At 41.9% G+C, this 27,474-nt stretch overlaps 1 protein-coding gene across 3 annotated transcripts in view; it reads right to left on the reverse strand.

The window, feature by feature from the left end:
- Positions 1-274: 274 nt before the first annotated feature.
- Positions 275-27,474, reverse strand: part of LOC132849138 (uncharacterized) — a 29,977-nt gene continuing 2,777 nt past the window's right edge. Inside the window, exons 2-10 of one of the 3 annotated variants that reach the window (XM_060875351.1) lie at positions 19,665-19,773; positions 19,274-19,526; positions 12,063-12,724; positions 6,599-11,922; positions 6,285-6,504; positions 1,226-1,425; positions 862-1,082; positions 663-769; positions 276-294 (exon numbers count right to left, since the gene is read on the reverse strand). In XM_060875351.1, coding sequence (XP_060731334.1) covers positions 965-1,082; positions 1,226-1,425; positions 6,285-6,504; positions 6,599-11,922; positions 12,063-12,724; positions 19,274-19,526; positions 19,665-19,772 — 6,885 coding nt within the window. In that variant the 5' untranslated portion in view covers position 19,773 and the 3' untranslated portion in view covers positions 276-294; positions 663-769; positions 862-964. Of the gene's footprint in view, positions 295-662; positions 770-861; positions 1,083-1,225; positions 1,426-6,284; positions 6,505-6,598; positions 11,923-12,062; positions 12,725-14,592; positions 14,725-19,273; positions 19,527-19,664; positions 19,774-27,474 lie in introns of those variants that run through there. The other 2 variants (XM_060875353.1, XM_060875354.1) reach the window with 2 other exon arrangements.

The following is a 27,474-nucleotide window of genomic DNA, read 5'->3' on the forward strand; positions in this document are numbered from 1 at the left end:
ACTGACGTGAACATTACAGCTCACGACGCTGATAATTTGGCCTCATGTGGTCTGTGTTTCTTCTGTTTACAGCTTTATCTTTTATAGCTCCTTTAATTTCTTTATACTCCACTGCAGATGTGTCAAAATATCTCTCTTTTTTCACCCACTGCATCAGGCGATCTGTTTGGTTTTGGTCGATCAGCTTCTTACTGCTGTATTCACGTACAAGTTTGTCAAAACCGTCCTTGTAATATTTGTGACAGTCAGCCTCTGAAAGTCCAGAATTCTTGGATTCAAAGTTATGTTTTATTCCTGCAATAAGATCAGAACATGAGAATAACTGAGTTTGGGTCAGTGCAGTAGAACTTTAGATTGAATTATATACTGTTGACTAAATTGTAGATTGACGGTAAACTGGAATTTAAAATATACTAAACCATTGGTGTACATGTTTAATCTTAATGTTCTCATGCCATTAGCATTTTGTATTTTAACATTTACTAAATATAAATTAAGACACTTAAAATTTTCCTCTAAATTTAATTGAACAAAAATTTAGACATTTCAGCAAAGACACTGTGTAAAAAAATCAGATTTGGCACCAGAGATCAAGGTGGAGTTAAAATGTCAATATCAGAAACACTAAGCTAGCAGGTTTAGGTAACAAAACTTAGAGTTACCGAGACTATTCCGGATGTACTCTGAACATCTCGGATGAGTCAGTATGAATGACTGCATCAGCACTTTCTCCATGTCTCCACTTGCTAAGGTGTTTGTCAGCAAATCTCTGGGGAACATAAATGTAAAACATGGTAGTTAATGTTAGGATCTCACATTTTACTAGAGAAATGTTCAGGATGGTTCAGGAAGTGTTGACACCTGCATGCTCTGTATTCAGAACTGTTGCCGCTGGTCAGGGCACGTCGATGATCCGAGTAGAGCGTGTTCATGCAGAGCTGCTTTCTTCCATTCTGGTCCTCTCTCATGCTTCGAATGATTTCACCATTTCTGGATTTCTTATAAGTTTATTTAAACTACTCTTTGGTGGAATGTGGTCTGCTTCGACGACTCCTGGAGTGGGTTTGTCCATGTCCAAAAGGCTGCGTGATGATATAAAAAAGCACAATATTTATCGCTGTTATTCTTTTCCTGTAAGTTTTTTTTGTACCATAATCCAGCAGGCTGCCTCAAGAACAATGTTATTAATGTTAAAGTCTAACGCATTTATAAATCAATCTTTTACCTCTCATATTCTGCCACTTTTCCCAAGTGGTAAGCATTAATAATGTCCTCTGGAGTCTTGTCTTTGGTAAACCTTTCAAACTTCTCCTGGTCTCCTTCCCTTAATCCAGCTTCAATTTTAAATTTATTGGAGCTGTTTGTTCTGTTGAACATATTCTGAATCTTCACAGCCTTATGGTATTTGTATGGTTTGGCTAGAATCTTCACACATACACAACAGTGCTAAAGTTGCACATGCAAATAAAGCAGAGATGCCTCCAAATGTAGGCAGTTTCAATAAAGCAATTCACTATTAAAAACAAACATTTATAAAATATTAAGTGTTATTTAATATTATTATACAAAGTGTCGCTTGAAAGTTTGTGAAACCTTTAGAAATTTCTATATTTCTGCATAAATGTGACCGAAAATGCCATCAGACCAATAGGTCCTAATATTAAACACAAAGTAAACACAATCAAACAGATCAAATAAATATATTATACTTGGTAATTTTTTATTCAGGAAAATGTTCCAATATTATATATCTGTGAGGGGAAAACATATGCGAACCTCTAGGTTTAGTATTTGTCAGGGATCAGCGCGGACCTTTGGACACGTGCGAATGTTTTTATTATTGTCACGTGTCTGCCACGCCTTCGTCCGCTCCTCCCTGTCTCCTCACCTGTTTCCCATCCTGTGATTGTCTGTGTGTGTATATATGTGAGCCGCGTTGCCAACGGCAGCGCGGATTCATTAGTGTAATTTCCGTTAGTTCCCCGTGTCGTGTGGATGTCTGTTTGTTTCCCTACTGTATTAAACCCCTTTCAGTTGAAGCTATCCTGCCTACGGGTCTGTCTCCTTCCCACCGTATCCGGGGGCGTGACAGAATGAATCCGCCGTAAGATCCAGCAGACCCAGCAGGATAGCTTCCAGCTCGGGCCGGCCTTTTTTTTTCCTTTTTGCCTTTTTTTCTCCGGGGAAGGACGCCGCTCCGTTTCCGGTTTTTCCCGAGGAGGACGTCGCGTCACTTCCCCCTGGGACTGCTCTGTCAGTTCTTCCGGCACTGAGTCCAGAGACATCGCTCCGCATTTCTCCGGTGAGGGACGCCGCTCCGTTTCCGGTACAGATCCCGAGGAGGACGTCGCTTCACCATGTTCGCGGAGGATGTCGTGATCCTGGTTGGCCCCCCTTTTTTCTTTTGTTTGGCGCCCTGCGGCATCGCCCCGCATGTTCCGGTGAAGGACGCCGCTCCGTTTCCGGTACAGATCCCGAGGAGGACGTCGCTTCACTATTTCCGCGGGGGGTGCTGCAGGTCCGAGGAGGAGGATCCTTCCCCCCTGGACTGTCCCGTCAGTCCTTCCGGGCCTGAGTCCAGTGACATCCTCACCACGTTCGTGGAGGATGTCGTCATCCTGGTTGGCCCCCTTTTTTTTTGGTGCCCCGCGGCATCGCCCCGCACGTTTCCGGTGAAGGACGCCGCTCCGTTTCCGGTACAGATCCCGAGGAGGACGTCGCTTCACTCTTTCCGCGGGGGGTGCTGCGGGCCCGAGGCGGAGGATCCTTCCCGCCCTCCCGCCCCTTTTCTCTGGTCGCCGAGGCGGGGGTTTGGCCGCGGTGCGTCGGGGGATGTTGCTCGGCACCTCAGTTCGGCGGTGGACGTCACTCGGCCCTACAGCTCGGCTGTGGACTTCGCTCGGCCCTTCAGCTCGGATGCGGACGTCGCTTCGGCCCTTCAGCTCGGCTGTGGACGTCGCTCGGCCCTCTTTGGCTGCGCCGCCGTGTGCCCTGCTCCCCCCACCTACCTCGCCGTGTGCCTTGGCTCCCCTCGCCTACCTTGCCGTGGTCCTTGCTCCCCCCACTGGCCTCGCCGTCGTCCTTGCTCCCCTCACCTGCCAATCACCGTGGGCCTCGCCCCCCCTCCTGGACCTTGTCGGGTTTTGGCGCTTCGGGAGCCGCGCCTTAAGGGGGGGTTCTGTCAGGGATCAGCGCGGACCTTTGGACACGTGCGAATGTTTTTATTATTGTCACGTGTCTGCCACGCCTTCGTCCGCTCCTCCCTGTCTCCTCACCTGTTTCCCATCCTGTGATTGTCTGTGTGTGTATATATGTGAGCCGCGTTGCCAATGGCAGCGCGGATTTATTAGTGTAATTTCCGTTAGTTCCCCGTGTCGTGTGGATGTCTGTTTGTTTCCCTACTGTATTAAACCCCTTTCATTTGAAGCTATCCTGCCTACGGGTCTGTCTCCTTCCCACCGTATCCGGGGGCGTGACAGTATTTAATTTCAAGGTCAAATTCAAGTCCATCTGATTTCAGTAAAAGAGACGACAATCAGGTCTCCATGAGGGTCCTGTTTTATTTAAAAAACAGAGATATATTAAAGTCTGATGTTCATGACGTATCTTTGTGGAAGGGGATCATTGTAAAAACAATGAAGATTTCGGAGGACTCTCATACACTTCACTGGCTATTAGAAGAACCGTTACTCCATGGACATTGTTTAAAATAAATGATAAACAATACAATAAATCCAAAACAATAACTTTGTGAAAGACCATTGGTAAAAAGAGTTTAAGACCATTGGTACGTCCCCAGAGGTGTTTAACTAACAAAGATCACTCCAAAAGTAAGACATGTAACAGTCTGATGGGTCAGAAAGGAATATAGGGGAACTTCTAAGCAACTAAAAGCCTTTTTTACTTTGTTAATGTTCATGAGTCTGCAATCAGGTGAACACTGAACATCCTCAGTGTGCAGAGTCACAAGGAGAAAGTCACCACTCTCCAAAAAGAACATTGCTGCCCATGAAGTTTACTAAAGATCATGTGGACAAGACAGAGGAAAAATAATTTGTGGAGTAATGAAAACAAAATAAAACTTTTTGTTTAAAATGAGAAGCATTATTTTTAGAGAAAGGAAAACACTGAATTCCAGCATATCGTCGCGGTCGGGCGGAAACCTCGTAGGTCCAAATTTCATATTTTTTCACATATCAATGCTATTGGTCAGTCCCCACATGGGTCTGTTATTTTTACAAGTTATTAACCAATCTAAAGTCTTGAAAATAGCTTGAGCGCAAATCTTTTAAATCCATTGGACACTTCAACTGTCTGAGAAATTGCTACCTCCACCTCTTCTTCACTCCGCGGGAGAGCTTCGCGGCATATTTCTCTGATGGAGAGAGTGTAGAGAGAGAGGAAGCAACAGTGGTGGAGGATACAGTGGTGCAGGATATAGTGCATAATATAATATTTGCGTAATATTATATTTGAATTAAATTGAATGTTTTTGGGGGTTTTTACACCTGATCACTTCTTGCATTTTCTGTGATCCGATAGCTATCCGATCATAAAAAGACCAGGTCTAAATGCCCTCCGAAACAGTTTCGAGACGGATATAAATCCGATCGCTCAAACCACTTCAGGAGGTGGTCTGGGACGCATTTCAGATGAAACTGGATAGGTGTAAATGAATGTGGTTGTTCAAGCCACATATGTCAGCGCTTTACTCCTCCCAAATGGAAGTACGTCACTCGCAGGTGACTCGCGAGTCGTGCATCGCGCCAGAAACAAATATGTTTTCCTATCAGTGCTGGCTCCGATCTTTCACCCAGGTGTCTCGTTTGGTCTTAAAATGCACTGCTGCTGCCAGCGAAAATGCAGCAAACAGTAAATGCTGTTTTTTGTAGCAACCGCATACACCAAAGCATGTTACATTTCAATTACCCCGGAAATGAGGTAAAATATATTTGCACATTGGCGGGATTAGAAATATCGGATTGATATCCGATTCGCCAAGGCGCATTTATGTGGCCTAATGTAAATGGAACAGTTTTAACAAATCAGATAGCTATCGGATCAGAGAAAACACATGAAGTGACCAGGTGTAAAAAGGCCCTTGGATACCACTGAGATATTTCTAATCCCGCCCAATGTGCAAATATATTTTACCTCATTTCCGGGGTAATTGAAATGTAACACGCTTTGGTGATACACCAAGACAACAAGCACAAGAACCAAGTCTGTGCACCAAAAATGATTAAAGAGGAACAAAGATAATGCTTTAGAATGACCAAGTCAATGTCCTGACTTTAATCCAACAGAAATGTTGTAGAAGGACCTGAAGCAGTCAGTTCATGTGAGGACACCCAGTAAAATCCCAGTGTTGAAGCTCTTCTGTACTGAGGAACAGAATAAAGTTCTTCTACACTGTCTGTACAAGGAGTCACAACAGATACTGAAATAAATGTTCACAAACTTCTGCCAGTCACAGATCTGTAATGTTGGATCATTTTTATCAATAATTTCTTAGTAAGGAAGAACTATAATATTGTTGGCTCATTTGTTTGATTGTGTTCACTTTGTTACTTTTGGGACTTGTGTGAAAATCTGATGATGTTTTAGGTCACATTCATTCAAAAATATAGACATTTTAAAGGGTTCGCAAACTTTCAAGTGACACAGTATATGATAAACTTTTTTGTTTATAATACAGTTTTTTATGGACTTTAAAAAACACAGTGAATCAAATACTATTCATTGTTAAACTCGACCACTTTTACTAAACACTGAATTTAATCCATGGGGCATTTCCAAGATTCCACTGACTCAAATATAACATTAAAAAAAAATGATTGAGGCCTGCACAAGACCCAAAACAGAAAAAAGAACAGTCTGTGCTGCATACCAACCAGAAGCTGTCATTTAAGGAGAGTAAGTCTAGCATGAAACGGAAACATGTCTGATCATCAAGTGTGTGGTCCTCAAGCTCTTGTACTGCCTACTGGGGTACACCTTTCACCTCTGTTTCAATCACTACTGACTTCAGTGGCTCTAGCAAATAAAGGCTACCAACATACAGATCACTCAGTATCTGAAACTGTAGCTGTTCTGTTTTCTGGTGGTTTAAGAGCTGGGGGCACAGATAACCATGACAGATTTCCTCTCCCACAAGGGAGGGGGTAGTCACCTGCAGCCCGGAGGCTCCCTGTCCTAAGTCAGGCAGAGGGGATACAGTATGCACCAATAGGAGATATACACTATTATTTCTGTAATAGTACTGTTATGTTATAATCTCTTACCTCCTGACTGACTTTGCTCCTGAGTTCTATGGCTTTTTGTTGTACAACATCATTTGGGTCTTTAGTTGTTGCTTGGATGACAGCATGAAACAGACAGTTCTGATTTGTGGAGTTCACCTTTTCCCGAGAGCCGTCAGGTCGTATAATATCAATGTGTCCACTGACAGGTGTGTCTTTACCCATGGCCCATTGAGTCAGTTTACTCCACATTCCTCTTGTTCTGTAAGGCACAAAAAAACATTATGCCTATAAGCACACCAAATAAGAAAATAGCTCTTCTGTAGTGTTTTCTCTTCAGTAAAGTTTGAGCTCACCCTGGAGAAGTTTGAGGTGTTTTTGTTAGCACAAGTTTAATAGTACCAGCTGCTGGGTCAGTTCCTGGGTAAGTCTCCTCTGTGAGAATTTTTCCTTGATCATCTATGACAGTAAGACAAATACCTTTTCCATCCAGCAAGTTACTCTTTGTGAGTACATGAACTTCTAAAGCTGTTGCTGGCTTTTGTTCATCAGTTACAGTATTAGCATAGTGCTTGAGCTCATTTATTTCTTCCTCAGACAAAGGTCTTTCCTTGCATTTAGTGGCAGATTTCAGATCATGATGATGCTGCTGATTGACAAAGAAACTTTGGGTTTCATGCCTCCCCAGAAAATTACCAACTACTTTTCCAGTAACAGAATTTAGTCGTTGAGTAAATGTTTTTGTAAACAAGGAGGTGGCAGACCCAGAAAATCTCTCCACCATTGTTTGGGAAAGAACTTCTGAAATTAAGTCAATAAGATCATCTTTAAGCCGTTCCACATCTGCCAGTTTGTCCCTTCCATCATGGTCATATGTCTCAAATAAAGCTTCCTTTTGCATAGACTTCAAAAATGCAGGAACAAAATTACAGTCAATGGTCTGTTTAGTAGGAATGGAGGAGTACATTTCATAAATGGTAGTGGACATGCTTGCAGCACTCAGAAGACTCTTGATGCAGGTATAAGGTCGGTGTGCAACATACTCTGCTGATTTGTCCCATACCTGTGAGAGTATGTTAATCACATGATGTATCTGTTTACAGTTTACAATGAGATCATTCATGACAAGGTTTGTATTGTAAACCGTGTGGTCCATCATTTCCTTCTCTAGGGATTTGCTAATCCTGTAAGAACCAGATTCTTTCTGCAAGGCAGCCTTTGGAATTCTTGAGCTGATGAAATCTGAGAGTGCTCGAATAAACTCTTTATTTTGGTGTAATGTTGAACATACAGATTTTTTAAAAGTATTTTGAAATCCTTGTTGGAAAGTCTTTTGGACTGTAGCATCAATGCATGTGTTCAAAGCAATGTTGACTCCTTGAATTGCCAATTCCTGAACAGCATATTTACAGGAATGTTTCAAAATTGGTTTGACTGCAGTCCAAGAGAGATTTTTCATAGCTATTGATGACACCATTGATTTGGTGGATTTACATGCTGAAACAAACATGTTTTTACCTGATTTCAGGGCATTACATGCAACACTTTTCAGGGATTTGGTGCCATTGAGAATATTACCTGCAGCATTTTTCACAGCAGAGAATGATCTTTTGAGAACACTGAATCCCCCACAGGCCAAAGAGATTCCTATACTTATTGCTTTAGATATTGCCCATGATGCCCAATCAAATGTGCCATTTATCATACCCATGACTCCACTGATCATATCAGACACACCTTCTGAGATCAAGCCAAGACCAAATGAGGACATGGAACCAGCTGACAGAGTGCACACCAGAACTCCTGCTACAACCTGAAGCACACCAAGAAAACAACAAATCAGGGCATCAAATGAGAATTTGGGCTTTTGTTTCACCTCAAACACAACTGCAAGGCCATAATTACGAAAGAGGCCGAGTTCACTAGAAGACACAAAATCCTCCTCATTTGATAAACTATAAAGAGTCAAGTCCACAGTTTTGAAGTCTCCACTGCCTGATCCAAGCATGTCAAGTATTTTTTTGATATTTTGTTTCCATGAATTAAATATGTTCATCCTTGCCTGCATTTGTATTTGTAAGTTACAGCTGCCACTGTGGTGTGGTTCAAAATCTCGAGTAACAGACAAAGAACAGAAGCTCAATGTTCTGGTTGTTTCAGATATGTAAACATCTAAGGTTTTCTCTGCCTCATTGAGTAAGGAACGTGCCTCACTTTTGTAGCCCTCTTTGGCCAAGTTAATGGTAATGTAGGCCTGATTATACAGTGCAACAGCTCTGTAGTAGTTGTCTGAGTCAGAGGCTTTTTTCCAGTAAGTTTTTGCTCCATAGTCACATTTATTTTTGTTTTGATGGTGCAAGGCAGTTCTTCCTAAAGCCTGCTGTATGTGGTCATAAAAGTTTTCACTGTGACCTTGTAAAAGTTTGTTACTTGTGTCATGCAAGTTCTGGATTAGGTCTTCTTTCAGGTGTGTGAGGTCACTGTGTATGTTAATCTGGTCTGTATGAAGTATCAGCCATATACCCCATGATTCCTTCAAAGCATTCAGTGCTGGGTGATAGTCCATCTTACGGTGAAAAGATTTAAAATAACCATGGGCATGTTTTATTTTCACTTCAAAGAGGTCTATCTTCTCTATTGTACTATAATGCTTGTCAAAGTAACTAAGGAACTGACAAAATGTAGAGAACAGCTCTTCCTTCATTTCAATTTCAGCTAGTTTCTCCTTCTCCATGTCTTTTATTCGATTAACTTCATATTCTTCTCTCAGTTCCCTCATGACTTCAATAGAATGGCCTCGGTAGGCCATGGCCAGACGATCATGGTTCAGTATTACCTGGACCATCCCTGGGGTGCCTTTTCGACCTGTTCGTCCAAACACTTGTTTCTCGACTCTTCGGTTATTGGTGAAGTATGTGAGTAGCACAAAGAGACCACCGCAGCGATTAACCTCCTCTGTGACCTTAATGTCTGTCCCACGTCCTCCAAGGTTAGTGGTAATAATGATCCGTCCCTTGCCGAACTCCTGGTTCTCAATGTTGTGGCACTCGCTCATCGTGTACATGGTAACTGAATGTTTAGTTTCTGCTGCAATTTTGTCATTAAGCGCATTTGCAGTGTTGACGTCCTCACACACCACTAACACCACCTGTCCTCGTTTAGAGACTTTTGAGACTGTGGCACAAATAGTTTGGATCCACTGGTCAGTACCTCCCCCCACTTGTACTGCAGGCAGCTCAGTAACCTTCTGACGTTGATGAGGTGGTATGACATAGCTATCCGTTTTGTAATGTCTTGCCAGGAAACCCTTGTCTGCATCTCCACCTAGTGTTCCAGAAACACCAAATATCCCTTTCCCCATGAGATATCTTTTAAAGAAATTTGAATTTGACATGTAGTTTGTCACATTTGATAATGGAGATAAAGTTAGTTGATGCTTCATCTCCAGAAATTGTTGTAGTCCATCACCCCATCGCTTTCTTTTCTCCAGCATTCCACTAGCCTGAAAGTCCACTGGGATTATTGCATGGTACAAGTGTTGATCATCTTCATCAACATCTAATCCCTGAGCTTTTAGAGATCTCTCAATCATGTACTCTCTGCCTTTGGTCATCTGAATGGCCTTCAGTGCATTCTCAACAAACAGTGGCAGCTGGTTTTCCAGGTATTTCTCTAAGAAAGAAGGGATTACAAGCGATTCTTTATCTTCTTCTGAACTACATTGTTGAGAGTATTTAATTTTGGATTTTAACTGGCTAACAGTGGCTTCAATTAGCAAGTTTTCAGACAGCATCTCACAAGCTTTTCCATTCTCAAATAGCAGCATGTTGATGTTTTGGTCAGTTTTTAACTTTTGCTCTCCAAACTGAGTCACTTTTCTTGTTTCCGGCTGATAAATATAACAGGTAAATGCCACCTTGTCCTCCATCCCCATCTCAAGAACATTGAGCAAATCATACTGTTGCTCTATTCCTGTTTTGGCCATGATGGTCTTCCATGCCTCATTTTCAATAGCTCCATGTTCCTTTTCTCCTTCTGCATTAATAGATTCCTTCAAATTTTCAAAATCTTCCTCTGAGTAAAAGCCTAATTCAATGCCTGGCAACAGAATTTCCAGTGGTGAAAATTTATCATTTTTATCTGAACCAATAATTGCTATCAGGGCAGCTGTGTGAAAATTCTGGACTCTTGTTGCCCACATTGTCTCTCCATTTTCTTCTACCGCAATTGGTCGACATGCAGATATTATGGCCCAGATGCTTGCTAGGACTTGTTCCAAATGTTGGAGTCCACTGGACTCATGGGATAGAAATGTTATTTGAACTCCATTATCCAAGGTCATGTAGTCAACCTCATCCACAAGGACCATCTCAAACCTCCTGTCTCCTCGAGTTGTTTTCTTCTCAAACTCTTGTTTCAGTGTATCTGCTGCAAATGTTCCAACAGTACTATACACTACATCTTGTTTGTATGCTTCCTGAGTTAGTTCTTCTTGTTCTTCAGATGAGACATCATTCAGCACTGGAGGAACAGCAGATGACGTTATGTCGAACATCTTGTAAAGTTTGCTCCATTCCTCTAAGTCACGACGGGCGAGTACCGGAGAGCTGGTCACAATGTCCACCTTCACACCACGCATGGCATGGATCACAGCAAGCATGGCTAATATACAAGATTTCCCTTCACCTGTCCCAATTTCAAGAAGACAACCTGTGTTGGATTTTGATTTTGGAAGCAGGAAAACCACCAGGGCTGCAATTTGAGTTAATCTGGGAAGATATCCATCAATGACTTTTTCCTCTTTACCCTTTTGAATAGTGACAGCAGAGCACATTTTTACTGCGAGTGACATTTGCACTAGAACACTTTTGAGAACTTGTCTGTCTGGGTTGGTAAAATCCAGTTCTTTAACCATTTTCTTTACACTCTGAATGTCATTTTTATGGAGAGGAGTTCTTTTGTATTTTGGAAGCTCTGTTTCCAGATATACCAGAACATCCTCTAGTATTGTCAGGACATTCTCAGGGTAGTTTGAGTTGCGCATTTCACTAATAATAGTATCAGCATTTTTGTGTCTCTCTGTGACAACATACCCTTTCAGCCATCTGAGGGGATCAGATTTATCTAAAGCATTGAGGACATTCCCGTACTCCAACTTGTAGGTCTGTGCAATGTGAAGTATTGCCTGCACTTGGTCTTTGTCTATCCTGACAACATAACGCATGAAAGCTGTTATTTCTGCCAGTTTCCATGAGTTGTTGAACGCAATCTGACACAGAATTTCTTTACTCTGTGTAGAAAGTTGCATATCAGTTTGAAGAACGTTCTGTAAAAGATTAAACGCGAGTGATGGATGATCGTCTTGCAACAGTTCGAGCACATCCAAGAGGAAATCCCGATCATGTTTATGTGTGTGGTCGTTTTCATCCTCCTCAAAAACTAACTGCAGTACTGTCTCAAGCACTGTCAGTCTATCACGTAGAGGCAAAGTCTCATAACCAACTGCAGTGTCGAAAGAAAACACGCAGCTACTGGACAGGTCGTGTTTCTTACAGTACTCCACCATTAACTCATTTTGCAGGGTTTTCATCCTGTCTTCTAATGTCTCCTCTGAGTCTTCCTCATCAGTCATTTGATATTCACACAGGAGCTCTGAGTATTTCTTCTCTATTTCTGGAACCTGTATTAAAAAATAATAACATTATGTAACAGTCTTCAGCTGATGCATAATATTAACAATTTTAGACAATAATATTTAACTAAGAACAAGACCTGTGAATTGTTTTTTTATTTCTATTAATGATCATTTAAATCTGTTACCTCATCTATTTCAATTTCAGCCTCCAGAGGCTGTTGCATTATATGAGTTTGGTGATGGAGCTCATGGCCTCTCAGCCTCTGTTTCTGCTTCAGTGTCTTTGTGGCTTGTGAAAGCTTCTTAATTGCAAGCTCACTTTCCTTTGTAATCTGTTCCTCAATTTGTTGTTCACGTTCAAGTTGAGCCTGACGCCTCTGCTCCTCTTCTTTTTGTCTATTGAAATATTCTCTTATAAACTGTTCCACAATTTGCGCCTCTTTTTGTCTACGCCGCTCCTCTTCTCGTCTACGCCGCTCCTCTTCTCGTCTGCGCTGCTCCATTTCTCGTCTACACCGCTCCCTTTCTCCTCTACGCCGCTCCTCTTCTTGTCTACGCCGCACCTCTTCTTGTCTACGCCGCGCCTCTTCCCGTCTACGCTCCTCCTCTTCCTGTCTACGCCGCTCCTCTTCCTGTCTACGCCGCTCCTCTTCCTGTCTACGCCGCTCCTCTTCCTGTCTACGCCGCTCCTCTTCCTGTCTACGCCGCTCCTCTTCCTGTCTACGCCGCGCCTCTTCCTGTCTACGCCGCGCCTCTTCCTGTCTACGCTGCGCCTCTTTTTGTCTACGCCGCTCCTCTTCCCGTCTACGTTGCTCTTCTGCCTCTCTCTCATCATCTTCAATTTTCCCTGAAAGTGGTACAACACATGCTTACTCATCAATAATGCTTTTCTGTCAGGACCAAAGGAATTTATTAGATGATATGCATACAGTTAGTGTTGGCAGTATGGTTCTGTTCTGGGCAAGAATCCACGCGTCCGTCCATGCGCATGCATGGACAGAACGGGGAGAGCAGCGACTAGAAAATAGAATAGACCCCCCGTATAACAGAACCACTAAGCATGCATAGTATTGATAAGCTCACTTTTTGTTTCGTTTTCACTAATTGTTTTTGGAAAGTAATAAATGAATGGATAGATAGATAATTAAATAATTAGAGAGAGAGGGAGAGAGAGAGAGAAAAATATGTGGAGATTTATGACGTAAACTGGTACAGCGAACACGGGTTCCGGCATGGTGGAGTTGGGGTTGGAGGAGGGAGTTTAGATCGCAGCAGCAGCGAAGCGTTAGAACGGCTCTGTGAATGGGAATTTAAAGAGTGTCCTGGGGAAACTCTGGTTTCTCATGAAGCTTGGTGTCGACATCCTGAGGGAAGAAAACGATGTTGCAGTGTGAAGCTAGTACATCCAGCTAATCAACAATCAGGGGAAGGTCACCCCGGGCTGAGCGAATGGCACATGTTGCAACGAGCATGTTGCTGTAGTCTGTAGAGCCGAGTGCGAGTCGTAGAAGGGGAAGCATGATACGCCCCTGTGGCAGAGCATGTAGTATATACACTATGCTATAGTGGGAACAGGTAGGGGAAGCATGCACCCTGTAGAGGACTCTGGTTGCTTGTGGGCAAGCCAAGCTAGCGATGACAAGTAGGGGAAGCAGCGCCCTGTAGAAGACTCTAGTACATCCGGGGCTAGTCAGGGAAAGCGTCACCCTGGGCTGAGCAAATGCGTATTTATTTTATTTTTTTATTGTACAAAAAGCATGTTGTATATCTACTCATCTAAGTGCAGCAGGGGAAGCTTCCCCTGAGCTGAGCGAATGACGGCATATTTGCAACAAGCATGTTGTATATCCACTCAGCTATAGTGCAGCAGGGGAAGCTTCCCCTGAGCTGAGCGGATGGCGGCATATTTGCAACAAGCATATTGTATATCCACTCAGCTATAGTGCAGTAGGGGAAGCTTCCCCTGAGCTGAGCGGATGGCGGCATATTTGCAACAAGCATATTGTATATCCACTCAGCTATAGTGCAGTAGGGGAAGCTTCCCCTGAGCTGAGCGGATGGCGCATATGCATTTTTTTTATTGTACAACAAGCATGTTGTATATCCACTCAGCTGTGGTGGAGGCGGTGGGGGAAGCATCACCATGAGATGAGCAGATGGCGGCATATTTGCAGCGAGCATGTTGCTGTAGTAAGTTGAAAAGCTATCTCTCAGTCGGCTAGTGCGGGATCGGATGCTGCGGAGACGTCTTCCTGAGGGAGCAGAGAGAGCAGTCTGTGGGACGCTTGGCTATTCAAACTGACCTTTCGGCTCCGGTAGTAAACACTACCGCTTATATTTCCATATTGCGGACACGAAGGGAGACAGCTTGCGGTTTAAACTCTGAATAGTCGCCGAGTTTAAATCATGGCATCAGCGAAGCGCCGTTTAAAACGCAGCAGCAGTGAAGCCAGTTTAGATCATGAGTTTAGATCGCAGCAGCAGCAAAGCACTAAAACAGCTCTGTGAATGGGAATTTAAATGGTCGGGTAATATGGATGTCGTAACCGGATTGGTGCGCGTCGTGGACAGCTGAATAACAGCTGATTCACGCTTGACGACGTGGCCTGCCAGAACTAACGCGATGCTTGATTGATGCAAGTGTGTGCATCGGTATAATGTTTTTTATTTACAATCTCGTTTCGTAATATATAATATTATATAATCTTTATTTACAGGCCAGTTGTTGAAAGCTGCTGAGATGAAGGAAGACACTAACATTCTTGTGCATATTCAAGACAAAGATGGAGTCTGGAGGTGTGATACCACAAGTCCTGTTACAGACAGTACACCAGGTTCTTGACAAAGTCTACTGCAACAGTTACTGGGACATCAGAAGAACAGTGAGTAATTATATTGCATTATCAAATGATAATTAAAAATTGTAGTACATTTCAAAGGTAAAACATTGACCATCTGCATAGTCTGTATATTTGTCTGTAAAGACAGTTTTGACTGCACAACTGTTGACACAGTAATTCAATATGATCAAAGGTGTAGTTGTTTGTGAAAGATAAATGAACAAGTAATGTTTTATTACCAATTATAATATTTTATATTTAAAATAGAAGACATTGTGAAATAGTTATGGCACAAAGTAATATATCTTTTCTGGGTTTTTTTGTGTGTTTTCTTTTCAGAAATGGACCAACCTTCGATGCCAGCTACAAGATCTTCTGTGAGAGGATCATCTGCCATAGAATAATTGTAAACCAAGAGGTGCTGACATTGATGCAGCTAAGAAGGATCTTTTTAAATCTTGTGAAAAAGCATGAAGATCTTGATGCTTCAAACTACAGGTAATTTAAATACCGCAAGTTTCTTTTAAATACTCAGCTTTGGAAAGAATGTTTATGCAACATTTTACATTTTTTCTAACAAAAGTTGGATTTATAATAATGATAATCATAATCATATTTTGGGGGGCACGGTGGCTTAGTGGTTAGCACGTTTGCCTCACACCTCCAGGGTTGGGAGTTCGATTCCCGCCTCCGCCTTGTGTGTGTGGAGTTTGCATGTTCTCCCCGTGCCTCGGGGGTTTCCTCCGGGTACTCCGGTTTCCTCCCCCGGTCCAAAGACATGCATGGTAGGTTGATTGGCATCTCCAATTGTCCATAGTGTGTGGTTGCATGAGTGAATGAGAGTGTGTGTGTGTGTGTGTGTGTGTGTGTGTGTGTGTGTGTGTGTGCGCCCTGCAATGGGTTGGCACTCCGTCCAGAGTGTATCCTGCCTTGATGCCCAATGACGCCTGAGATAGGCACAGTCTTCCCGTGACCCGAGAAGTTCGGATAAGCGTTAGAAAATGAATGAATGAATGAATGAACGAATAATCATATTTTATAACGTGTAGAAGCTGGACACGTTAATCACGTTGTATTTTATCTCAGTTGATTTCAGTGGGAATATATTCAGGCAGGATAAATTCAAGAGCTTCAGATAAGCTGTTTGACAGGCTCCCTCACCCATCAGGTACAGAAACAACAGAGTCAACGAACCAAAATGATGGTGAAAACACGTCAAGTAAAACAGCCGGTCCTAAAAGACAAATATCGGTGGCCTCCATCAATACTGCAGAAGACACAAAGACACTTTATAGTGCAGCATTTATATTAAACATGCTTCTATGTGACTATCCTGGTATGACATGTCCATCACGGGACACAGTTGTCAGTCTAGACAGTAGCCTTGCCCAACTTCAACTAGTAGAGGGCAGAGACAAAATACCAAAGGGGTACAATACTTGTGTGGGACAATATTGACTTTGGGGAGGAACTACATTTACAGCATTTGGCAGACGCCCTTATCCAGAGCGACGTACATAACATTATAATAACATAATGTACTCTAACATTAAATGCATTAACGCTGGCTCACTAGGTTACATACTTAAGATACCATGAGTTAAAAACATTTGTTCAGTTACAATGAAAAAGTGTCAAAGGTTTTTTTTTTGTTTGTTTGTTTTTTTAAATGCAAAAGATAAGGAAAGAAGTGCTAGTTGAAGTGTTTCCTGAATAAGTAGGTCTTCAAATGTGCTTGAAAATAACCAGTGACTCAGCTGTCCGGACCTCTAGGGGAAGTTCATTCCACCACCTTGGTGCCAGAACAGAGAAGAGTCTTGTAGTATACTTGCCTCTTACCCTGAGAGATGGTGGAACCAGTCAAGCAGTGCTGGTAGATCGGAGGGTGCGGGGTGCAGTGCGAGGAGTGATGAGGGCTTTAAGGTAAGAGGGAGCTGGTCCATTTTTGGCTTTGTAGGCCAGCATCAGTGTTTTGAATCTGATGCGTGCAGCTACCGGAAGCCAGTGGAGGGATCGCAGCAGCGGGGTGGTATGCGAGAACTTCGGCAGGTTGAAGACAAGCCGTGCAGCTGCATTTTGGATCATTTGCAGAGGACGGATTGTTTCCATAGGTAGACCTGCCAACAATGCATTGCAGTAATCCAGTCTAGAAATGACAAGAGACTGAACAAGTACCTGAGCAGCCTGTGTGGACAAAAATGGCCGAATCCTTCTAATGTTGTAGAGAAGAAACCGACATGAGCGAGCAACACGAGAGAAAAAGGATAATTGATTGTCCATGGTTACCCCAAGGTTGCGAGCTGTGGCTGAAGGGGAGATCAGATCGTTGTGCAAGGAACTACTCACCACACAAATGGGATTATGCTGCAAAGTTATGTAGTTCAACCTGTGTTAACAACAAACAGACAAGCACTACAGAAGGGAGTTTCCTCATTCAATTCACACCCTTTCATCCCTATCGAACAGTACCATCAGTCTAAAAAGCAAGGACCACAGAACTTGTTTCATCATGAAAGTGTTTAATTACAGGTAGACACATACAAGTTGAACAGAATGTGTGCTGCACAAACTGAACTGGCATATGTTTTTTTAAAGTCCATAGATACTGAAAAATGTACAATCCCAAGCTGGACAGGTTTCCATACAGTGCTTCAAGGTGATGGCACTCTGCAAAAGTCAGACACTTTTTTCATTGTAACTTTGAACAAATGTTTTAAACTCATGGTATCTTAAGTATGTAAACTAGTGAGCCAGCATTAATGATTCAATGTTAGAGATTTAAGCACTTACTGTATGTACATCGCTCTGGATAAGGGCGTCTGCCAAATGCTGTAAATGTAAGTTATTGAGGCTTCACCAACAGAGATGTCAACAGTAAACACAATTCTGAGGGAAAGTGTCTAAATTGCTGATCATCTAGAATTGGACCATATAGTGTTAGTTTTTGACCAAGCTATATATGCCAAAGCTCAGCAAATTTGTTGGAAAGACAATGACTTTACTCAGTGTATAATGATTAGACTAGGTGAATTTCACACATGCATGTCCTACCTAAGCATTCTAGGAAAAAGGTTTGGAGATGCATGTCTGCAAGACATACTCTGAGTCTGAAGTTGTTGCCCCAGGATCCATCAGTAGAGTGTGGTGGAAATTTCTAATCGAAAGAGGTTCATAAGGCCTTGTCCTACTACGCTTTTACCCAGTGTGCGTCATGACCAGAGACTGACATTGTCATAGGTTGTTTTCTTAAGATTATTACAAGGGCAGTAGGGACTGGAGACGAGTTGTCGGGAATTAGGCATAAACAATGTTTTAGTAAATCTTCTAGCAGACCTTCTAGCAGACCTTGGCCTGGACAGATTAGCTTGGTCAGAAGATGATCATGTGACGATTTTGAGCCAATGATTGATGATGTTTTGCTTTTACATATCTTCTTTTCTTGAGTTCTGTATATAAAATCTTGATGTAATCAATGATCCTGGTTCTCATTTTAAGTAAGTTCAGACAACTTGGGCCAAAGTGTGCTACTTCTTTATGTTAGTGTTTACAGAGTGCCTACTGAAAATTTTGATGTATAATACATGCTAAAATTACAATGTGTATTTTTAATTTTGCTTGGTGCCAATCCATAAAGTTGAAGTTTTCTAATAATTTGCCATATTTTATGGTCTACATTCACACGAGTATTTAATGCACCAATACCTCTCTCAAATGTTTAGATACATGTGTTGCTAAAATGAAAATAAATTTATAAAGTTATAAGCAAAATCAGCAGCATAAGATTTTATTGTTTTTAAATTCACAATTATACACATTTATTTATCGTGACAAAAAAACTGCAGGATTGTTTTGCGGAGAACTTTTAACATAAAGTCCAAAAGGATGTTGTCTATGCAAAAATGCATTTAAAAAGTAGTGCCCCTTTCTAGCCACTTTTTCCTAGTTCACCTAATGGCCTATGCGGTGAGGGGCGAGACCTTGGCCATGTGGGCAATGTCTGAAGAATAAGGTTGCTCATATGGACAATGGAAAAGTCCTTTGCAAGGTCCTTGGGGTTTCAATTCCAGATCAGGTGAGAAGTTGATTGTGAAGTTCTCTCAATCAACAGGTTACAGTTAAATCAAGCTGGGAAATTTACGATGACAGATTCTGCTAGAGATTCATCAGGAACGGTCTTATTGGACAAAGCCCTCTGAGGCTGACTCGGGACCAGCTGGAGAGAATATATATCTCACAGCTGAAATGTTTAGTGAAGCCTCTGGAGAAGCTGAAATCTGACCACCAGGAAAAACAAAATTAACCTGAATGCATTGCTTGTTTCCATTTCATGACAAATGGAAAACAATTCCATTTTAATAAAGGAACTAAAAATTATCCTGAACACAACAGAGATTTTGATGAGAATTTTTATGAGAATTGTATGGACTGTATAATATGACAAAAACATGAGATAGTTGGGATCTAATCATGAGATAGCTGAATATCATTTGTTGCTGCATTCAGCAAACATGGTATATAAAATATTACTAAAAATACTTCATACACAATTGACATACCATAGTTTGGGCATGTTGATTTCTTCTTCTCATAATGTCTATTGCAGTCCAGATGTATTTGCTCGTGGTCTCCACTCTCTCGAATTGTGAAATATGGATCATCTTTTGGATCAAACATGTACCACAAATGTGGATTTTTGTAGCAGTCTCTCTCTGAGCACTCGCCATACTTCACATTGATGTAGATTGTTCTGATAATGGTGATGGGTACAAAGATTTCTTTAACTTTTTTTTCATAGCCTCCAACTGTGAACTAAACAGACAGGAACAGATAGGAGATGTTAAATATTCACATGCATGAAAAATGATAGAAACAAAAATCTTGAATGTTTTCACACAAAGTTTGCAATTTTATAATAACTTAAGGAAACATATTGACTGTGTGCATTACTGTAATATATATGTCAGACTTAGGCCATGGCTCCTTAGATTCGATGCAGACGGTCCATTTGTACTGAGTTTTATTGTGAATAGTTATGTCTCCTCCCAGGAACCCCATTCTGTAATGAAAGTGTTGACAGCAATAAATAAATAAAACTATGCTTGTGTTGCTGTTCTCATAAAATACTGACTGTCGGGTGGTGTGGTGAAGCAGCGTTTCTGTTAATGCCAAAGTTTACTATTTTTCCCAAAATTGCAATTTCATATTCATCACAGAACACTACATCACAGTTTAACTGTTTATTACATGTAATGTTGTGGAATGTCCCCAAAATGTTTATAGCAGTCATTCCCTCACTAGACTCTTTTTTTTACATATGATAACTACTACCTTCAAAAGTTAACATTTTTACAGTTTTTCCATTCTATAAGACTTTATGTTATGCTGGGTCATTAATACTAGGTATGTAATCTCACATCATGACACAATGCATCGTAGTGCAAACGCTTCCCAACATGCATCAGAGGAATGTGCAATTCACATTGCACCCAATGTGCAACCAATGGCGACATTGCAGAAATCAGCATTCTAACAATTGTGATAATCTTATATATTTGTCAGTATCTTGTCTGGACCGTTTACCTGTTGGAACAATAGGTTTTCGTGTCTCTGTTTCGGCTTCTTTTCTTTTCCAAGGTGTTGCCTGGTTTTTGTGTTGTGCTGTACGTAATAAATCATGTTTTTTAGCTCCACACATTTGGGCCTGAATTTTATCCATGACACCTGCTTTTCTGACAATATTAATAATCTTTCAACACCAAAGGTCCCAAACATTGAACACCATAATATATAGAGAGAGCACAGTGAACTTGATAGCTTTGGATCACAACGAGCAACCTGGATTAAACTTTACACAAGACCACATTACAACATTCATAATAAGATTTATATTAACTATCCAGTGGCACAAGTCCTGGACTGATGTGAGCTACAGAGTGCTGGATAAAAGCCAAAGAAATCACATTTTAGCAGCTTTCCAGTTGTGTTTCTGTTTAAAACAAAGCCTCAGGTGCTGCTGTGGAGCTCGAAATATTTCAGCTGATCAGTTCCACAGAATTTGTGGCAGAATTATGACTATGAATTTATTAATTAAGATACAGTTTTGTGCATTTCTTATAATATTAAAGAACTTTTTCTAGCAATTTGTTTGTTTTGTTTTGTTTAAACAAAAACCTCTCACTGTTTGTCAACCTGCTACATTCTAAAAACAAATGAGAAACTGATTCTTAGAAAGGACAAAAGGGACAATTGTCTTTAATTGTTGGATCCAAGTGTGTCCTGTATCTGTTTGTGGGTATTATCCTGTGTATTATCTGCCATTCGAGGTCACCAGATCACTTGTCAATGGGGAATTTGTACAGAATTCTCCACCTGGTTTTAAATTAGGATCCTGGTCTTGCCAACTCCTGCCACTTAGTCTCTGGCACATCTTTCAGAGCTTGGAGGTGCATCACCTTCACATAGGTGTAATCCTCTGGTTGGTCTTTCCTTCACTACTTTTTTGGCCTGTCTTAAAGTTGGGGTCTCTGTTGTTTGAAAGAAAATGTTGACATTTGAAATTACCCAAATGGGCACCACCCCTGTATTGATAGCCCCACCCACACATACATAACCCAGGCAACTAATGGAAAGAAATGTGTCTTTATCATAGCTGAAGGGAAGAACAATATGATTGCAGATAAACAAACAAGCAAAAATGAAACAAGCATAATCATACAAAAGGACAGCATATATTAGTTCTGTGAAACAAAGCAAACTCAACACTTAAGTAAAGTTGGCCGCATATTCAAAGATTCGAGTTTCCCGAGTCAATAACTCCTGAGCTAAATGCTGTTATGCTGGATCTTGTTTACACAAACATTCCCGGCGCGTACCGTGCGGAGCACCGCCCCCACCTCGGCTACTCAGACCACATCTCTGTTATGCTAATTCCAGCATACAGACCACTCGTCAGACGCTCAAAACCGGTTCTGAAGTAGGTGAAAACCTGGCCAGCAGGAGCCACCTCTGCTCTTCAGGACTGCTTTGAGTGCACTGACTGGAACATCTTCAGGGAGGCTGCAACCAATGGCGACTCCGTCAACTTGGAGGAGTACACGTCAACAGTGACCAGTTACATAGTGCATTGATGACGTGACTGTCTCCAAGACCATCAACACACGCTCCAACCAGAAGCCGTGGATGACTGCTAACATGCGTGCGCTGCTGAGGATTAGATACCTAGCATTCAGAAAAGGGGACAGTGCGGCCCTAAGAACAGCAAGGGCCAAACTGTCCAGAGCCATCAAAGAGGCAAAGCGCGCACACGCCCAGACAATCCACAGCCACTTCCAAGACAGCGGGGACACCCGGCGCATGTGGCCCTGCCATGAACTACAAGACAGCTTCACCAGCCTGTGATAGCGACGCCTCCCTCCCAGATGCGCTGAATGACTTCTACACTAGGTTTGAGATGCAGAACAACGTAGCGGCAAGGAAGAGCATCCCTCCCCCCGACGACCAGATTCTCTGTCTATCCACGGCCGATGTGAGGAGAACTCTATGCAGAGTTAACCCACAGAAGGCTGCTGGACCAGATAACATTCCTGGCAGGGTGCTCAGGGAATGTGCAGAACAGCTAGCGGATGTCTTAACTGACATCTTCAACACTTCCCTGAGCAGCGCCTTTGTCCCTACGTGCCTCAAAACTACCACCATTGTTCCTGTCCCAAAGAAGTCTACAGTGTCCTGCCTCAATGACTATCGTCCCGTTGCACTCACACCCATAGTTATGAAGTGCTTCAAGACGCTCGTCATGCGGCACATCAAGACCCAGCTACCACCCTCACTGGACACCCTACAGTTTGCGTACCCTCCAAACCGCTCCACAGACGATGCCATTGCCACAGCCCTCCACTTAGCCCTCACCCACCTGGACAATAAAGACACTTATGTACGAATGCTGTTCATAGACTTTAGTTCAGCATTCAATACAATCATCCATCAGCTGATGATCCCAATAACCTGATTGGGAAGCTGAGCCTGCTGGGACTAAACACCTCCCTCTGCAACTGGATCCTGGACTTCCTGACTTGGAGACCTCAGTCAGTCCGGATCGGGAACAGCATCTCCAGCACCACCACACTGAACACTGGAGCCCCTCAGGGCTGTGTGCTCAGTCCACTGCTGTTCACCTTGCTGACTCACAACTGTGCAGCAATGCACAGATCGAATCATATTATCAAGCTTGGCGATGACACGACCGAGAACGACGAGTCAGCATACAGGGAGGAGGTGCAACAACTAACTGCCTGGTGTAGAGCCAACAACCTTTCTTTGAATGTGGATAAAACTAAAGAGACGGTTGTGGACTTCAGGAGAGGACAGAGTGACCACTCTGCTGAACATCGACGGATCATCTGTAGACATCGTCAAGAGCACAAATTTCTTGGTGTTCATTTAGCGGAGAACTTCATGTGGGAATTTTTTAATAAAATAATGCAAAAATACACCACGGACTAGGGGAAAGGTAAGATGGGGAGAAGAAGCATACATCAAGAGTCAAATGTTATACTGTGCACAGGCCATTAGAAGCTAACAGGTCCTAGGCGTAGGCCATCAAAAGTAGAAAATGATTAACCACCCCTATAGGCTAAGAATACACAGAAACCAACACACACACACACACACAGAGGCAGAAAGGACACGTGCGCACACAATATTAAGGCCCAAAACCGAGCAGAAGGGTTTTAATAGGGAGATGCAAAATCATAAAGACTTCTTAAGACTTCTCATCACTTCTTAATACAAAATGGTTTGACAGCATAGCGAGGAGGATATTGAGTCTTTTTGTTAACACGCCATGGAGCTTGAGTAGCCTGAGTGCGTGTGGATGAGACTGAAGGAGTCCGAGTAGACTTGGTAACAACTGTAGCAGTCTGTGTTGAGACATCGACCCCCTTAACAGCAGATGTGTCGCTGGGTCGACCACGACTCTCCATATCCTGGATATAATGAGTAATGACCTCAGTGAGAAGATCAACAGTAGGTGACAGTGTGGAAAGGTCAGTTTCATCCAAAAAGGTGTGCTACCTATGCGGAGATTGAAGCTAGAACACACCACAAATAGAGCCTCAGCAAGCATATACAATACTCTGGCCACTGGGTTAATAAGTAAACCAATGACTACTGCACACCATATCCAAAGAGACTGAACAGTAGAAGAACAGGTTTGAGTCATATAGAGGAGAAAAATGCTGGAGTACAAGAAAAATCCATACATACCCATGAACAAGTGTGTTATGTTGAGTTGTGTTGAAGACCCCAGAAAAGGGAATAAGTCTAAAAGCACATAAAACCAACTTATAAGCTCCATGGCTTGATGACGTAGGCCCAAGGACTATGGGGACGGGCCCCTCGGTTGGAAAATAATGGGAATTTAGATGGCCTAAAGCATGGGCAAAATATTGACCCAATGTACGGGCAAAACATTCCAATTTGGAAATAATGGTAATTTCCTAAGCGGGCGAAACTGTGTACGTGAGCGGTATTATGATTGGATAACGGAGGGGGTATGGCAAAAAGGGGGGCATGTCAGAACTGTATATAAGCTTACTGTAATCAGCAGTGCTTCGGTGCAAGTCTCATCTACTGGACAAACTTGTATCCCTGGTACCAGCTGGTTGATTGCTGTCTATACGACTGTCAATAAACCTACCTCAACTGAATCCAGTCTTCGTGAGTTTGACTGATCATTTCTTCTTTGAATTTTTATTTAGAACTGTTGTTTAAACTTATAGTCAGATTGCAGGAGCTAGCCTGGGCCAATGTAGGTTGGAGACGGTTTTCTCCTACATTCATCTGGTCACTCAACACCAGCGGCATCACCAAAAAAGCCCAGCAGCTTCTCTACTTCCTACAAAGGCTGAGAAAGGCACATCTCCCTCCCCCCATCCTCACCATGTTCTACAGAGGGACCATTGAGAGCATCCTGAGCAGCTGCACCACTGTCTGGTTTGGGAACTGTACGATCTCGGATCACAAAACCCTGCAGCGGATAGAAAGGACAGCGGAGAAGTATGGGGTCAGACTTGTTTCGTTATTCTGAATAAATATACTATGATCCACAAATAAATATAAAGAGTTTCACAAATATTTTTTAAATCAACAAATGCACAATAAGCAAACCGTAAATATATGTTACAAATTTCACAAAAAGAAATGAAATTCACAAATAAATAAAATGGGATTTGCAAATAAAAAATTTTTATAAATATATATTTAATTGTATTTATTTGTGAATGGCTTCCTGCTCATTTGTGAATCGTGTTCTGTGCATTTGTGAATCACTGCACGCATTTGTGGATTGCGTTCTGTGCATTTGTGGATTTGAAACATTTCTAACGTCAAGACGTGCACAAGAATCCACAAATAGGTGGACTCCGCCCACCGTCTACTCCAGCCAATCGGACAACGGTCTCGTGGCGCTGACCAATCGTGGCACGGTCTACCTCCAACCAATCACGTTCTGATTTACTCGCAATCGCATGACTCGAAATCATGACATTATCTACTGTATGTGAAATACTAAAAATAAAAATCCCAGAAACAGAGATGAACCTTTTCAGACAAATATTGTAAACTCCTGATAGAGATAACATGCATGCTATCCTTACTAATCGGTCAAGTGCAGGTCATTTAGAAACAGAAGTTTCATGTGAAATAGCATTCAGTGTCAACTCACTGTACACGTGTAAACATCAGTAAACACTGTACACCTGTAAACATCAGTAAACACTGTACACCTGTAAACATTGCTCACATTTTTCTGATTGAAAATGTACTGTGTGACTTTATTAAAGTAAAAGCTAAAGGAAGCAGGATGCATTATGCTTACAATAACTCTTAGGTTTCATCATTCAATGTATCATAATTCCTCTATACAGCTTGTATACATTAGAATAAAATGTCATTTCTTCACAACCATAATGCTTTATATAACGTAGAACGATGGCACACAGGGCTAAGTCATGTACGTGCAAGTGAAAGCATCAGTATGAGAAAAATGCAAAGTAAAAAAAAAAAAAATCATGAGACTGTAAATACATGTGAAAGGGCACACAAAATAGAACAAGAGAATCGTACTGGATGAAAAAAAACGAGTGCAAACTAGACACTGCATTGAAGAACAGCCTCAGAGCGAGTAAATCAGAACGTGATTGGTTGGAGGTAGACCGTGCCACGATTGGTCAGCGCCACGAGACCGTTGTCCGATTGGCTGGAGTAGACGGTGGGCGGAGTCCACCTATTTGTGGATTCTTGTGCATGTCTTGACGTTAGAAATGTTTCAAATCCACAAATGCACAGAACGCAATCCATAAATGAGCAGGAAGCCATTCACAAATAAATACAATTAAATATATATTTATAAATTTTTTTTTATTTGCAAAACCAATTTTATTTATTTGTGAATTTCTTTTCTTTTTGTGAAATGTGTAACATATATTTACGGTTTGCTTATTGTGCATTTGTTGATTTAAAAAATATTTGTGAAACTCTTTATATTTATTTGTGGATCATAGTATATTTATTCAGAATAACGAAACAATTCTGACCCCATAGAGAAGATCATTAGGGTCTCTCTTCCCTCTATAATGGACACTTACACCACACGCTGCATCTGCAAAGCCAACAGTATTGTGGATGACCCCCACACACCCCTCACACACACACTCTTCACCCTCCTGCTGTCTGGAAAAAGGTACCGAAGCATTCGGGCCCTCACGACCAGACTGTGAAATAGTTTCTTCCCACAAGCCATCAGACTTCTCAATAACTGAACTGAACTGTACTGAGCACAACATACACACACATCATCTGTATGGACTGCACAGACCCACACAAAACACACACTGACACATCAAACTGTTTACATGCTGCTTACAATCCATCAAACTGTTTACATGCTGTTTTGCACACTTTTCTGCTGTTTTGCACAAACTGACCAATATCTCAGCCATTTTGCACATACTATACAATATTTCAGTCATTTGCTGTGTTTTTTGCACAGTTCTATATATTATCCCAAGGACCTGCTGCTAAGAAAACTGTGTTCATTCTAATGTTACTGCACAAAATATTGTTTGAACATTCAGTATTCACATACAGTATTACACTGGACGGTCGGTGCTGTTTCTGTTACTGTTTATTGTCTTGTAACTTTTTGTCTACACTGTCTTTTGTCCTGCACTGTCTTGTCTGTCTTGTTTGTCTTGTCCTGCACTGTTTGCACCAGGATGCACAGTTGCACTTTATGTGGCTAAGACTACTTACAAGTCCTTAGCTCGGTCTTTGTTTTATGTAGCACCATGATCCTGGAGAAACGTTGTCTCATTTCACTATGTACTGCAACAGTTATATATGGTTGAAATGACAATAAAAGCTTCTTGACTTGACTTGACTTGAAGCATTTCTCAAACAACGGAGACCACACATTTTTTTACTGTGATAACTGGCTATAATTACATTCTTTTTGAGCCCAATACACAGATGCAATGAATTTCTTTCTTCCCTTTTGTTTCATCAAGAAATGTGTTTATTTGTTCCACAGAGTAAAGCTCTTCTTTTATTTTTTGAATATCTGATGTGTCTTACCAGCTTTCATCATCTTTAATAACACCCTCCTGTGTCATTGTATCAGCAGCCATCATTACTTATAACACTACAGCATCTCACTATCCACAACAGTCATAATTTCAACACTAACACTGGGTTGTTCATT

This window comes from Tachysurus vachellii, chromosome 7 (genome assembly GCF_030014155.1).
Source record: "Tachysurus vachellii isolate PV-2020 chromosome 7, HZAU_Pvac_v1, whole genome shotgun sequence".
In the NCBI taxonomy this organism is placed as follows: domain Eukaryota; kingdom Metazoa; phylum Chordata; class Actinopteri; order Siluriformes; family Bagridae; genus Tachysurus; species Tachysurus vachellii.